The 15,598-nt window shown below is 38.7% G+C and overlaps 1 protein-coding gene across 1 annotated transcript in view; it reads right to left on the reverse strand.

Moving 5' to 3' along the window:
• The window catches only part of PIGG (phosphatidylinositol glycan anchor biosynthesis class G), an 85,704-nt gene that overhangs the window by 43,319 nt on the left and 26,787 nt on the right, over nt 1-15,598 (reverse strand). Inside the window, 2 exon segments of the mRNA XM_039566674.1 lie at nt 3,273-3,464; nt 10,982-11,439. Coding sequence (XP_039422608.1) covers nt 3,273-3,464; nt 10,982-11,439 — 650 coding nt within the window.

Below are 15,598 nucleotides of genomic sequence, written 5' to 3' on the forward strand. Positions count from 1 at the left end.
ATTTTCACTCCCCTCCACCCCGAGCTCCTTCTGGCTGGTGGTGAGAGGGTGGGGGGTCCATTGCTTCTTGTGAATTGGATGTCAGGTCTGTTTGTCTGAGGCACAGCAGAGTGCGCCTCCACCAGCCAATCTCTTATTACCAGTCTTCCCTATACGTGAGTAATGAGTGAACATGGTCTCCTACATAGTTAATATAATTCACTCAGAAGTGAGGATTCCTGAGTCATCTACACTCAGCAATATGTAGAGGATTAGACCAGGACTCTAAAAATAGTAAAAGCATAGTTATACTCACATAACCAATGTAACTAACTGACCACAAAAAGATGCCACTAGTCAAAATTTCTAAAAGAAGTTTTATAAATATAATTTTTTTTTCAGTCTTAGGTCACGATCCTTCTCAACCAATTATTAAAAAATAAGCATGAATTCAATCTTTCTTTTCAAATACAGGAAAGAAAAAGCAAGAAGAGAAATAATAAACAAGAGCATTTACATATTCAATTTTCTTTTTGCATGTACAGAACCAAGAAAAAAGGCAAAACCATGACACAACAGTAATGTGATTTTACTAAACCTGAATACAGTACACTGTTCTGTTGTTTACCTTTCAACGGTTCAAAATTATACTTAACAGCCTATGCAAAAGGGCTTTACTATTTTATTCCCTTACATAGCAACCTTTGTAAAAACCCTGTAATGACCATTGCATTTTTCCTTTAGAGAAAAAAAAATAAAGGTAAAAGCTAGTAAAGTTTAGAGAATTCCTGTGTTTCTGGCTAATGCAGAAATTCAGTGCCCCTTTTCAGTGTCTCTGGTAAGTCTGATGTCATTATTACCACATATTTACTTTGTAAGTAAAACTTTAGGAAATAGCTTGGGGTATTTCCCTATTCAGTAAGTTGAGTGAAAACTGGAATTAACCAGTTGATGGTTAATTCAAACTAGAAAAAGTATCCCTCAGCAAATGCACTACTATTATTTTGTTTGTTTTAGTACACTACATACTCATCTTTTTCTTTGTACAGACTACATTTTTTTTAAAAAATAACTGAGGTAAAAAGAAGGCCAAATCACTTCTTCACATTTTTTAATTTACAGGTTTTCTTAGTGTAAGCCACAAAAAACACAGAACTCTTAAAATGCCTCTTCTCCCTCATCCACCTCCCAGCAGTTGTCACATTCAGAGAAAATCTTCAGAGAGGGAACAGAGCTTCAGAGCAAAGTTTCTCCATCTTAGAGAAGAATGCACTCACTATGCACGGAAAACACAGTGGCTGCCTACAGCTTTTTCTCATATTACACAAAAATACCTCTACCTTGCACCTGGATCTGGAGCTATTCCAGATCATGAAGACACTGAAGATACCTCTAAACCTATTTAAAGGAAAGTTCTGTGGTTTTGGGGGGCATTTTAAACAGGCTTTTAACACATATATCACATCAACCATCTAAAAAAGACAAGCTAGTATCACTGTGTCAACATGTCACCTATCAATCTACTAAGATTTGCCTACCATCTCTTTTGACTAAGACTGGGAGCCTTGCTGAAGATAATGTTTGATGAGTCAGTGATCTTGGGCAAACTATGTCTCCTTATCAGGACTTGTACTTTACTCCTGAGAAGCCCACATATTAGCACATGAGTGGCCACTGCCAGGGAGCATGCTGGAAGCCCTAAGCCAGCCTGTGCTGTGCACTGGTAGGTATTATGGCAGAGACAATGTTCTGATCTGGCAGGCATAGACACATGAGTTCATTTTGGAATGTTTGCTGGTTCATTTTTATGTGAAATAAAAGGCACCATGGTATGGGAGGGAAGCAGAACCTCTCTTCAGATGAGACCCATGTGCCACAGTGTGCCATGGGAAGGTTCACTTGGGGTTTATATAGAGCTCTGACATAACTTAAGTAAATCACTGTGTTCGTTATTTATTTAATGATAGAAATAATACAAAAAGCTTTGTATCTTGTAATAATTGAGATTAATATGCTGACTATAAAATGAACAAGTTTCAAGTAAATGTTTGACTTCAGTATTTAAGTAAAGCATTTATTTCTCTTATTGCATTTTATTTGTGGCTCAATTTCTGTATTTAATGTTCTGTCCCATGCTGCAAGGACAGTATTATTCTCCAAGGATTTTACTCAAACACAAAGCAAAACTAGAGATCACACTCAAAAATCAGGCATGTTTCAAGCATAGACCCAAATCCTGCACACTAAGTAAAGATTATCATTACTTTCTCATGCAGCATGACTAACACACAAAGTTAACTTAATTCTAGTTGTATACTTGTGTTATCTTCAGTATTTGGAGAGATGGAATGTATGTAAATATATCCAGATACACATACAAACAAATATTTCTTGTAAAAATGCCATGTTAGCAAACCTGATCTTCTTTATGTCCTAACATCTTACCCTGCAGGCCTTTTTCCATCTCTACACATCTTGTGAATCTCTGGCCTCTGACTAAGAAGCTCCAACAGAAACCATTTGTATTGATATAAAATTCAAAACAAGTGTGAGAGAAAGTTTATTACATCCAGAAGACAATGGTTTCAACAGCTTCTCTTCCATAATCTCCTACTTCTCATCAAATTTTCCGACTCTGGAAGTTTTCCACAACTCTTTGACATTTAGTAAACCTTGGGGCTGCAGAGCCAGGTGTAAAGCCACTTATCTACATTCCAGAAGTAGTCATTGGTGAAAGAGTTAATAACTTCTTTACAGTTACTGACTAGTTCTTTAGGAAACTTAACATCAAACCAAAAATCCTAGTATGCAGTGTGCTGCACAGGTGAAACCTTGAGAAGCACATGGTTACATCTTGAAAGCCCATGTTATAGAATACTCAACTGCAAAAGCAAGGTATGGAAAAGCAGCTCTCTGAACTACTGCCTAAGCACTTTCGAAACTAAGAAACAGCTAGATGAGCTTGGTTTGCGCTCTGCTAGATGTGGCAAGTCCATCTAAAACAACAAGATATGGCACAGTTTCTTTGTAGCAAAAACATAGGGTATAAATACTAGATTTTCCTCATATTAATTCTTATCTGACTGGCTTCTCATCTGTCACAGTCAAAAGACACTTCATGGGGCTTAAAATTAGGCACACATCACAAAAATTCAGTGCTGGTCACCTACACACTACAGTTCTATTCGTAAGAATGTAATTCCAACCTAGAACATCCCATCCACCTCATCCCCTGACAGCCAAAGCGTTCAACACCTCGCTAGAAACAGTTACTTATCTGTTGATTAACTTACTTGGAAATATCTCTGCCACCATGTTGCCATGGAAATATGACATTTCCAATAGCTGCCCGGTAACTGTAGACTCCCAGGAGCCCGAGTGCCATAGCAATTTTTGAAACTAGGGAGCATCTTCTCTGAACCAGAAAGAAGATCATAAGTAGGGAGACTGCAGCCAGGAAGGAGAGTTCAGATTTATGTTCAGAGCTGGGAAAAAACAAACAAAAAAACCCCTTTTAAAACAGTAATTAGTGCCAAACGCATTTGATAGAGGCTTAGCTACAGCACTGTATTAAATAAACCATATTAATTGATGCAGGAGCAAATTAATCACTGCAGTGGTACCTGTTATGAACTTTCTAAGAGGTATGGTAAAATATTTTAGTATTTTTAGAAAAGCAGTTTTATTAATGAGGTTTTCTATTCGAGCATGCATATTTAAAAGTGTAATTATTGTGTTCCACCATATGCTAGTTATTTTGTTAATTATATAAAAACTGAGATGCATATTGCATAATGGAAATGAGTCTACTGCTTTTAAACTAGGGGTTTGTTATTTATACATTTTTTTTTAAGTGTGTTTTGCTTATACTACAGCATTTCATTTTCTAGCACAACAGAAAAGATTTTTGCACTACAGGATTAGAACTATTCTGTCTTTTGAAATAACTGCATATGTATTTGTTTAATTTTAGACACATTAGCTACCCTACTACCTATAGAATACACTACCTACCCAAAATGACCAAAAATATACTTACATAGTTTAAAACACACACACAAACTCATTAGCACAATATGATTCCCTTATGCAACTACGGCACCTCGTACTGTGTCAATACATACAAGAGATAGACACAAAATCTGCATCACTGGCAGAGAAGATTACAGATACAGTTTGTTTGTTTGTTCCCCTGCATCCTAAATAGGCAACACTCGTTCCAGAATCAAGGGCATTTCACTGAGCATGCTGCCAGTGTTATGTATTTAAATCTTCAGTAATATGAATTAGCACTGCAAAATGTAAGGGGTAAGGCAAAGATCTGCAACCATCCCCTAACACGTAGTTTCAGTAAGCCTACTGTAGTACAAGAATTGCCAACCCATGCCTCCTGAAAATACTCCCAGTATCCCAAATGATATAAAACCACTAATTTTGTTACATTTGCTTTGAGTTAAGAACATCATGTAGATTTTGAGAGCTAAGGGCTCCATCTTCTGTTTTCCACAACTCAAAATCCCATGATAAAAGATCACTAACTTCAGGAAACTAACAGTGTGCCTGGGCTGTTACCTGCATTGAATCTAATCACACCAAATTCCAATTTTATCTCTGATTTAATAAAAATTACTGTACTTCAAACAGGTTTGCTTTCCTATTCCTTAGTATACACTTTATCAGGAGCTTGATCAATGTATGTTCCAGCTATCGTGCTTGAAAAGTCACAGAAGAAAGGTTGCAGGGCAGATAAATTGTCACATCAGTTCTGCATGCAGGACCCAGTCACGTAGTTCATACACCTTAACAAGATTCCCAAGAGATGCACTGCTCTCTGAAAGCCAGGGGTGAAAAGTGAGAGGAATAAGATCTAGAATGCTATGAGACAGAAAATGTAGTCTTGATGTTTCTCCTCACAATTGTTCCTCTACAGAAGGAGACAGCAGAAGCAGTGAATAGATTCCTGCAGCAAGCTGTGAAGGTAACTCAAGCACCACTTCCTTTATGATCAAAACATAATTAACTAATCTAGTAGACACTAAACCTTTCAAATGAGCATTACAGAAAATTTTAAGTCTTCAGGTCATATTCTCCTTGGCTATTCATTGTATGAGAGCAAGACAAATCAGGGATAAATAACAGTACATCCTCATCATCATCATCTTTGTCTCTTTATCTAAAAAATTCAATACACTTTGAGTTTGCATACTTGACCCCTAGCACAGGGACTAATACACATCTCATGTCCAGGTTTTCTGGTAACAGTCCTCCGTGATCTCCATTTGGAATTTTTTTGAGCCATACAAAGTTGTTTAAAAAACCCCTACCTGAGTGTTTCATAGCATTTGCTGAAGAAACAAGAAAAGGATTTACAGCAAGCAAAGTCAGGTCAGCACAAATCACCTACAGTTTCAAAGTTTTCCAGCCAAGGTTCTGACACTTAGGCAGCTAAAAGCATATGTAATTAGCATATATTTTGAAAGGAGATGGTAGCTGCTGAACACAGAGTCCAGTCATTTAGCAAAGTCCTAAATGATTTTGATAGTCTGCTCACAAACACATGCACAAACAAGCTACTCTGATCTCAGCTGCAATGTAGTGGGTTTTGCACAAACCACAAAATTGAAAGCGAAGAACCAATAACTTCCTGAAAGAAAACCTGTTGAGAAGTGAAGGAAAAAAGATAACTTTGGCTCTATCTTTCTACTGTAACAGCTTGTGGTCTACATTCATACTTCTGGTAATAGAATGAAGGTTGAAGACATTTTCTTCCACTGCTTGGACTTCACCTCATTACTGTAAATACAAGTAGAGTGAAAGGCATTACAAATGTGCATGATTAATAACTTAGGTATATATGGCCTTTTTAAATTGTTTCTTTCATTTTACAACTGGATACATAGAAGTCACAAGGTGTGCTAGCTTTGAGGGGAAGGGCATTGGGGATGGTTAAGTACATTAGTAAAAGAAAACATTATCATCTTCCCATGCTGACGCTTCTTGTCACTTCTCTTCAAGCTGACACTGCCATGTAGCAGCTCTGACAGCTTTCAAGTATCAGCACTGACCAAGATTAACAGCCAAATAAAGCTGAGTACCAACCAATAAAAAAGAAAACCTGATTTCCAGTGAGATTTAGATTGCATGTTTTCTTCCACTTCATCTACTGTCTGATTTTCTTTTGCTCTTTTTCCCAACAAAGTATTTTTCAGGTTTCACAGTCTGTCTGCAAATAACAAAAGAACACTTTCCTTATTTCAGCACTGCTGAATACATTCCTAGTAGCCAATTTCAACACACTATAGGTAGGATTGATTTTCTGTGTTTTGATGCTTACATCAAACAGGAAAACCTGAACAACAGGGCCTCTGTCTCAAATGTTGAGCCTCTTAAGCATTGTCTAGTTAAGCAAAATACTAGTCTGAGCATGAGCACAGATGTCCAAAAGATCAATACAGGGGAATAAAAAAAGAGGGCCATTTGTTCATTAGTTTGTCTTTGAGACAAGGCTGGCTAGAAAAGGCCTAAGCAGCCTGAACTCAAACTAACAAGGGCTAAGTAAGGGCTAATGATCTAAGTAAGGTTCTAAATTCTTATTAGCAAAAAACATGCTATTAAGACATAACTATGCCAATTAAACTAATACTAAAAATAGAATAACTATCAACCTTACAGACTAGCAAAGCACTTTGGGAAGAGGAGTAAGTGCTTTATGCAACTCAGTTTATCACCAACTTTCAATTCATGCTACAAGGAAAACACATAATCTCAACCCTGATCAAATCACTAGGGAAACAGACATTTCTACAACCCTGTTATTGTGTGAAGGAAAAGGAACACAGATGTTAAAACCTGCAACCAAAGAAAATGCAAGCAAGCTGGCCAAACAGGAATTCCCAGACACTTTACAGACCACAGGATGTGTAAAGATTTAGTTGCATCATTGACTAATCTTTCTAAAGCTTGTTCAGTGAGCCATAACAGAGACAAGAACTCAACTACATCCCATTACTCAAGTCCAAAAACTGTAATACTTCAAATACTACTCATCTTTTAACCCTATATTGCAACTGAAGTATCTGTCAGCATGGAGACATACATAATATTCTCCTGTTAGGCTGAAAACTGCTCCTTTGTTTTAAATCAGGATGTAGCTCCACAGCAGCATGAGCCAACCTGTGCCAGGGCTGCCAGGGTTCCATTCTTTCACCTGCTCCCCAGGCACAGCAGAAGTAGTTACACCTGTCCTGGGTTGCAGTGTATTCTATTACCATCCCCATCAGCTGTTGAAATCAGGTGGGGCAGTGTTTCCTTGCCTCCTCCCCCCAGACTGTCTTTCTGTTAATGGCCCATCATTATCCTGCAGCATGACTCAGAGATAACTCCCTCTGGACTATCTTCTGTTAATGAGCCTAATCAACACTTGGCCTCATGACTCATTACCCCATTGTGAGATGCTCCACCCAGAGGGAGGAACCAAGCATCCCATCGTGGATATAATCTGGGACTCTCAACACCAGAGGGAACTCTTTCCACTGGATTTCCAGAGGACAGGAGCTACACAGCCACCACTGGACCTTCTGAGGAGGAGCAGACCCTTTTTTCTACAGGATCACTTCTCCCAGACTGCTACCACCACCCTGCCTAACAGGGACTCAGGTTGTATCTTGACTCTGTCAGTTTGAACCAGTGTTTTCTTTTAGTTTTTTCCCCCTTTTTTTAAATTTCCCCATTAAGTTGTTATTCTGACTTGGTGCCTCCCACTGGCTTGTTTTCAAACTAGTACACATCAATGGAAGGGAGAAGGCAGAACTGTGACAGTGACAGTCCTAATCACACATCCTCTTATCCTGCCATGGCACAACACTCTGGACTGTTGCATAATCTTTTTAAGCCTCCCAAAGTACAGGGTCGGGAATCACTGCTTCTTTCTCAATTAGATTTGAAAGGCAAGGGGGTTTTTTTAAGGAATGCTTGACAGTGGCAGAAAGAAAAATCTGTATGTCTGCAACACTTCAAAAGATCCAGATATTTCCACATTCTCTTCTTACAGTAATCTCAACAGCAGCACTGCTGACTTGTACACTCTTCCCGTCCTGCATTCCTGTTACCAAGCCAGCCCATTTGCCTGTGAAGACTGATGGTAAATCAGAGTGAGAAGTGATCCAGCTGAAAGCCAAGAGTTTCTCATGCTATCTTGAGTTATTTTTCCAGACACGTCTATTCAGTGATTTAGTTCACCATACTGACACAGGAACACATAAAATACAGGGCAAGTGAGGCAAGCAGAAAGAGAGCAGGTTCCTTGCCTTGTATGGCAAAAGCTCCTACAGTATACTGTTTTAGCCAAATAATCAGTCATAGCCTAAGAGTATAGCTGTAGAATCTTCTCTCTTCTACCTGCTTCAAGACCCAAGCAAATACACTCAATGTGAGGCCACTTTGATAGTGAACAGAGGAAGAAATTTGCCTGTAAAATTCTGATGTTTTTGTTTTGATATCTAGCTGCTGTACTTCAGCCTTACTGAAGGGGGAGGCAGACAGCTTTAATAATAGGGTTGTGATGGCTTTATAAAGGACAATACTTTATCAACCTGACAGATTTTTGTGATGAGATAAACTCAGTGGAAGAGCATAAAGCAGGCATTGTTGTTTCTCTGTGCTTTAACAAGGCTTTTAACTCCAGCTCCCGTAACATCCCCATAGGAAATCTCATGCTAGAAAAGTGGACAGTTAGGTGGACTGGAAAGTACTCAAATGATGGATTCACAGGGTTGCCATAAGCAGCACAAAGTCCACCTGGAGACCAGTCACTCTCTGTCAACCCCAGGACATATGGGTTGGCCCCCACTGGGGCCTATACTGTTTGATGTCTTCACTAATGACCTGGGCGATGGGGCAGTGCTCCCTCCACAAGTCTGCACACAATACAGAACTCAAAGGCCCCTTGATAGGCTGGAGAAATGGACCACCAGGCATCTTACGAAGTTCAACAAGGGCAAGAAGCAAGTCCTGCACCTTGGAACAAATAGCTACACACATCAGGACAGACTGGGGGCTGTCCAGCTTTTCAGAGGTGACTCTGAGTGCCTGGGTGGACCCCAGCTCGACAGTCAGCACACAACATGCCCTTGTAGCAAAGGCAACCAACAGCATTTGGAGCTGCATATGAAGAACATTACCAGAAGACAGAGAAAGGTTATTACTTACTCTGTGTTCAGCCAGGGGTCCAGTTATGCATTACCCACTACAGAGAAAGATATGGACATAATTCAAATCCACATTAATTCCAATCCACAGGGACAAAAATCAAACACAAAAATAGCCTCCTCCCTTCCTTGTCCCCCCTCCTTCCTCAACAACAACAAAAAAAACCACAGAGTAAGACAGAACAGGTGTAAAAAACCTTGGGTCTACCTGAGCGGGTTGCTTCTACATTCCCGACAGGCAACAGTGTTACAGCTGGGCACACAGGATTTCCCACTTTTGTTATAAATCAGGAAGCACCTGGTCTACCTGCAGTCTACACTCCACCTGTGTTATCTCCCTGAGGCACCCACAGCCCAAGGCTGTAAAACGTTTCACTGCTCTACAGGCATACTTAGCGCCACAAAATCAGAGGTGGGAGCGTATTAAAGTGAGACAGGATCTTTGAAAGTTAAGTCCATAAATGCACACACAATTATTAGAAGTCTGGTAACATTTCCAAGAGTCAATAAACATCTCTGGGGGACCACATGAGTAAAAGCATATATTTGATATATTTGAAACAAACCAAATTTTTCAGCTTTATCAGGTCCTTGTTTCATGGCTTTGTAGCACCAGCACACTCCAAAGAAAAGGACTGACAGTCTGAAGAAAAAATCTGGCTCAGGACATTATTGGGCAAATAAATCTTTCACAGATGCTCAGGATTAATTGTAAAAATCCTCACAGTCACACCAAATTACATCTCATACTGTTCACACATTGGCTTAGCTCACAATGAAGGAGTGAGTTACCTATCACACAGTCTTGATGTAGGAAACACAACATTTTTTCCTCATTTCCTCCCCTCAAGAGCAAAAATGCATGGTAAAAACTCTGGTATAGAACAATCGCTATAATACGATAAATTCCCTCATAACTCATGTTTTTCAGCACTCATGCCTGTCACTGCAATTAGCATTTCATCTGTGAGGCTGCCAATAAAAAACAAGTCTCATATTAGTCCATTTGCTCATGTAATTTTTAATGAATGACGAATGACATTTCATCCAGGTATTGTAAGATACTGGCAAGAAATCTATTTATATTACACAGCAGAGCCTCTTCATCTGCTGTTTCCAAAACCCTGACTAGACAGTCAAAAAGTATTGCTTCTCCATGTACCAACTGAACTACATGAAACAGTTCAAGTATCACTGAATAGTAACTGTAGTTCTCATAAGTACTGAAAGTATTAGAAAAAGCAGAAGCCCTTCTCCGCTGTACCTTCAGTTATAAAAAAGTCCTTTTCTAGTTTATCATATTACATACACTCAAAAAATTCCTTCAGCTTTTCACTCACACATTACAAGCATGTGATAGACAAGGAAGAATTCTATGTGTGGCATCTTCTCCTGTGACTTCATAAAGTTTGGAATTATGCAGAACCTTACTGTCTTGAATTTCAAGAGTTTAATTCTATTAAGTGATTTTTAATTTCTCAAACCAGACACTGTTGACTTATGTAAGGAAAATATTTACTTTTTGCTTCTGATAAACCTATCATGTATAATTGGCATTAATTAGATAAGTCATGGTGCAGGGCAAAGATTATAAACTATTGATAACACACAAGGAATTACTCCTGCATGAAATAGAAATGAAAAATTTCTTATGTCACTTCACTGTTTATCTGTTTTGTATGTCTGCAGCACTTTCTGGTCAGAGACCATACAGAAATATATACATATTTCACCAAATGAAACACACATTAATTTTTAAATGAGGCAGAAAGTGTGAAAATACATCAGATACCCACCTTGTCAACCAGTGTCCAAAGTCTGGCCGATGAGCCCACTGGACACCTGTCTGATTCAAGGATCGAAGCAGCCGACAGCAAATAAGGATGATCCATGGAGTTGCTACACTTATCCACTTATCTGATCCTTTTACGAATTCAGATGAAGAGGTGGCCTTGCCCAGTTTTGAATTACTTGCTGCTGGAATGTCTATATTCTTGTACTCAGAGGTTTCCCCAATACTATCAAAATTTTGTTTCACATTGGTGCTATGTTGAGGGTCACATTCTTTCAGAAGAAAATAATTTCTACAAAGTTCCTGACACAGCACCAAACAAAGAGTATTGATAAGGAAATACCAGGTTTGATGTTCCTCTTCTATAAAACTGCTTGCCCCCAAGCTCAAAACATGGCCAATAGTTCCAGCCAGAATCAGCACATCTATTTCTGACCAGCTAGAACTGGACACAGTAGGATTCTGTAAACAAACAAACAAAAAAGCCATGGTGAAGGAGTAAAAATTTCATTTGTAAGTATTCATAGAGTGCTTACAGCAATGAAAACAAAATATACAGCAGGATAACATTTCTATCTTAAGAAATCTCAAAAATTTATAGAAGAATCATTTCAGTTAAGCATACTTAGCACTACAACATAGTAGTAATTTTTAAAACTGCATTTTGTTTAAGGAATAAAACTTCTCTATGAATAAACATCACAACTGTACAGATTAAGATTCCCTATCACCCTGTAAGTTCATGCCCTGTTGCATATTTGTAGAAGTAAAAATAGAAATCCTGCAGAAATCAAACCTGAGATATAGATAATAGGTACTTCTCTAGTAGTTCAAATCCGTGATATCTTCAACTCAATATAGTGACAGCCTTCACTACTCAAGTTAACAAAGTTACTGCCTGATGGCACTCCTTGACCTTGCTTAGCTTGAAATGAGTCTTTCATCATAAAATCTACTTTAAATCTTTACCTTTTTATTATTTATTCACACACCATGCCTATCTAAAACCACAATATTTTTTGTCTAATGCCTCCATTAGGTCAATTTTCTGTTCTCAGCAGCTAATTGGAATTGCCTTATCATCACTACCTTCAATGACAGGGCTTAAGATAAAGCATAAAGGCATGAGGAAGTTGAGAGCACCTGGTTCATTGATGTTATCAGGTAAAGAACCTTTTCAGCACACAGCAAAAGCTATAAAAAGACCACACAGAGACACAACCATGATAAGTAAGCACTAAGGGAGACCATAAAGATGACCAAAACTCTTCAGCCATTAACTGACAGGGCAGTAAGAAATCACAGGCATAGCTCTGAAGAGCATCAGTCTGGACTCTGTAACAGGTAAGTGGGAAGTGACAGTACATGGGTGTTACAGATATCCAATGGCACCTGTGGATCTGTACCAACTCATAAAGCAAAGCTTCAAGAAAGCGTCAAGGGTGGGGAAGAGGAGGCGATGAGGAACATGCTGGAAACAGGGGCAAAGTAAGAGGAGAAAGGGGAAAGTTACATATAAGCAGGAGTCAGTGCTCTTTTCTGACTGAGCCCTGTGCCTGGTCTCTGTGGCCTATCCTGTCTTATTAAATCTTCTCCTATCTTTCTGTGCAACTCCACACCCTGTCCCAAATGTGGGTGTTGCGAGACACCACTGCAAGTAGCTGGGGACAAGCCTGCATGTCAGCAACCTGAGACCAGAGCAAGTAAAAGCAGGTGCCAGCAGCTGCAGAGTGATCATGGGTCACCGGACCCACACATCTGCAGTGCCATGACTGCAGCATGTGCCAGAGTCACTGGAGAGGGTACTACTGGCCACCAGGACCATAAGCCCAAGGTGCCAGCAGCTGGAGGGATCAGAGTACATACAAGACAGGTAAGGGTGTCAGCAACGGGAAAAGAGACAGTGGATCACCAAGCTTGTAGGACAGCATTATTAACTGGAGGGCCCAGAGTACACACCTACGTGTGGGTGGTCACAGGGCGACTGACTGGAAACACCTGTCTGTTTAACCTCCCCTCAAAGTCAGAGCCAGAGGTGGGGACAGTGACCTAGGATGGGCATGCACAGCTGTGCTCCAACAGCAAGGCAAGACAAACACCCCAGCCCTAGAGGACAGCAGGAGCTTCCTAACATACCTTAACAAATAGGATAATATACATACTTGTGAAGAATTTTGGGAAAGACACTGTCGAAAATCATACATTACTATTTAATTTTCTCTATTTTTGCTCTATTAGAGAATATCATAGAGCATCTCTTAAACTGGTATTTTAAGCACCTAATAAAACAAAAATTTAAAAGCCAGATCTAAATTACTGCATGCCATTTTTACTCCAGAACAAAGATCTCTGAAACTACTTTCACATTTATTTCTTTAACTGTGTATTTTAACCACATCATCCTCCTACATTTGACCTATGAACAAACTTTAAAAAAAATCTTGAATATTCACAGGGGTAAATTTCACAGAGAACATGCTACATTAAAAGATGCACAGTGTACTAAAATTCCTGCACGGTATAAATCATGTTGAAAGAAAATTGAAACAAACTGACGTTTGAGCAGGTAACAAGAGAGCAGGTATAAACAATACCAGTATCTCTGAGCATCTTAGATGCAAATCTCACTTGTGTTTATGACTTACTGACAGCAGCATACATATTTTTGTTCAATAACCAAGAGTATGTAATACAGAGAAGACAACAAATACACAATGCAAGAAGATAGTTAACATTACTAGAAATTTTGCTTTAGGGGAAAAAAACTTTTGCAAAACCGAAATTTTATGAGACCTGTGAAAGAATGCAGGAGCTATAGCTACAAATATAAACTATTCACATCTCCTTCATTTCTTGTGCTGTTAAAGAATACATTACACCAAAGTCATTTCACTTAAAAGAAACCAACAACACAAACAAACAAACAAACACACAAACACACAAACAAAACCCCACACAACCAAAAAAGTCCCTATGAGGTTACACACAACAATAATGGGGGAAAAAATACTAATAATCTGAAAAAATGCCCAGTTTCAATCTAAATTTACTAGCATTTGAAATTTCTTTGCTGTTCTAAAGACCACTCAGGTTTGTTTAGTATGCTATTCTGAAAAGTAAATACCATAAGCTGGTATTTGGAACAAAAGGACAAGGTTGTCTGTGCAAAGACCAAAGAGCATGAAATTCACAAAGCTGAGACAAGAACAGTACATGACTGATCTTCAGCAAGTTTAAATTCCAATAATTCTACCATGCTGACCTTAAAGATCTTGGCTAACTAAATAAATGAGCATGTAAGCACCATCTGCTTGCAGAGACAAAGGAATCTGAGATCCTAAATAAATAAGAATGAACAAGTCTGTGATATAATTTGTCTTCTTTGTAAGACAAAACATAAAATCTATAGAAGGATTGGTATCTTGTACCTGGTTGCTGTCAGCAACTGATATGAAAACTGAAGAAGTGATGCATTATCAATGGGGAACATACAAAAACCTCATTAAAATGATGGCACTAATGTGAAATGTCCCAGGATTAGAAATCCGTATTTCTTGCCTGCTTGTCTCTTACAACTTCAGTGAAAAGAGAAAAAAAATGACTCTTACATTCACATCAAAGGATTAAAATTGAATGACATTTACTGATAAACCACATTTCAGATCAGAGTTAAATCACTACACAAAATTAAAAATTATGATGCTATTATAATCTCCTGAGACTTGATAATCTTAAGAAATTCTGGAAATACCTCCATCAAAGTTTTCTAAATTTATGTCTAATCCCTTATATATGAACTGCGCCTTATTAGGAATGCCATGAGTATGGTGTCATATACAGTCTGACCTTAGATTACTTAGATTGTACCTAGTTTTTAGATTTGGTTTAAAGGCACTGAAACGTAGGTCTTACTCTGATACTCACAGCTCTGTTTTCCCAGCTGCTGAACATGTCCAACCCTCACAAACTCAGCAGACACTCCAGATACTAAAAAACCTGTATGACTCTCAGCTTGTTTGATATCTTGGCAAACAATACAGAATCTTTTGTTTAGAAATTTTTAAATCCCAGGCTGCAAATGATGTAAGCATATCATCTCCCAAACCAAGGCAGCTTCAACAACTGGTAGCACTAGTATTCAAGCAATACAGAAACTGACCTCTCTGCCCTGTCTTTGAACATACCTTGCTAGCTTGCAGAAGTGCCAGTACATAAATGATGGAATATATGCACCTTTGACCATTAAATTTTGAAACTTCTTCACTTTGAAATAAGACCTCCTGTAGTCTATGTTCTGAGTCTTATTCCAGTTATCAGGGGTTTTTATTTTGTTAACCATCCACAGTCAATGCCTGAGAAATTCTGCAACTACATTTCAGGTGAGAAACATTCTGTTTTTCATGCTCACAATTTAAACACTTGTCAATATGTTCCCTTCTGATACTTGAGCTCCCAGAACCCAGTCTTGATTCTCCATGATGGTAACTTTTCCATGACAAAGTACTACAGATCACAGATGCTCCTACATTTTCACAGTAGTTTGGGATCATTTTTGAAAGCTATCTGGTAAAGACACCACCCAATCAGCTTTCTTCTCCCCAAGTCAAAAAATGCCAAAAAT

The sequence above is a fragment of the Corvus cornix genome, chromosome Z (assembly GCF_000738735.6).
Source record: "Corvus cornix cornix isolate S_Up_H32 chromosome Z, ASM73873v5, whole genome shotgun sequence".
Taxonomy (NCBI): domain Eukaryota; kingdom Metazoa; phylum Chordata; class Aves; order Passeriformes; family Corvidae; genus Corvus; species Corvus cornix.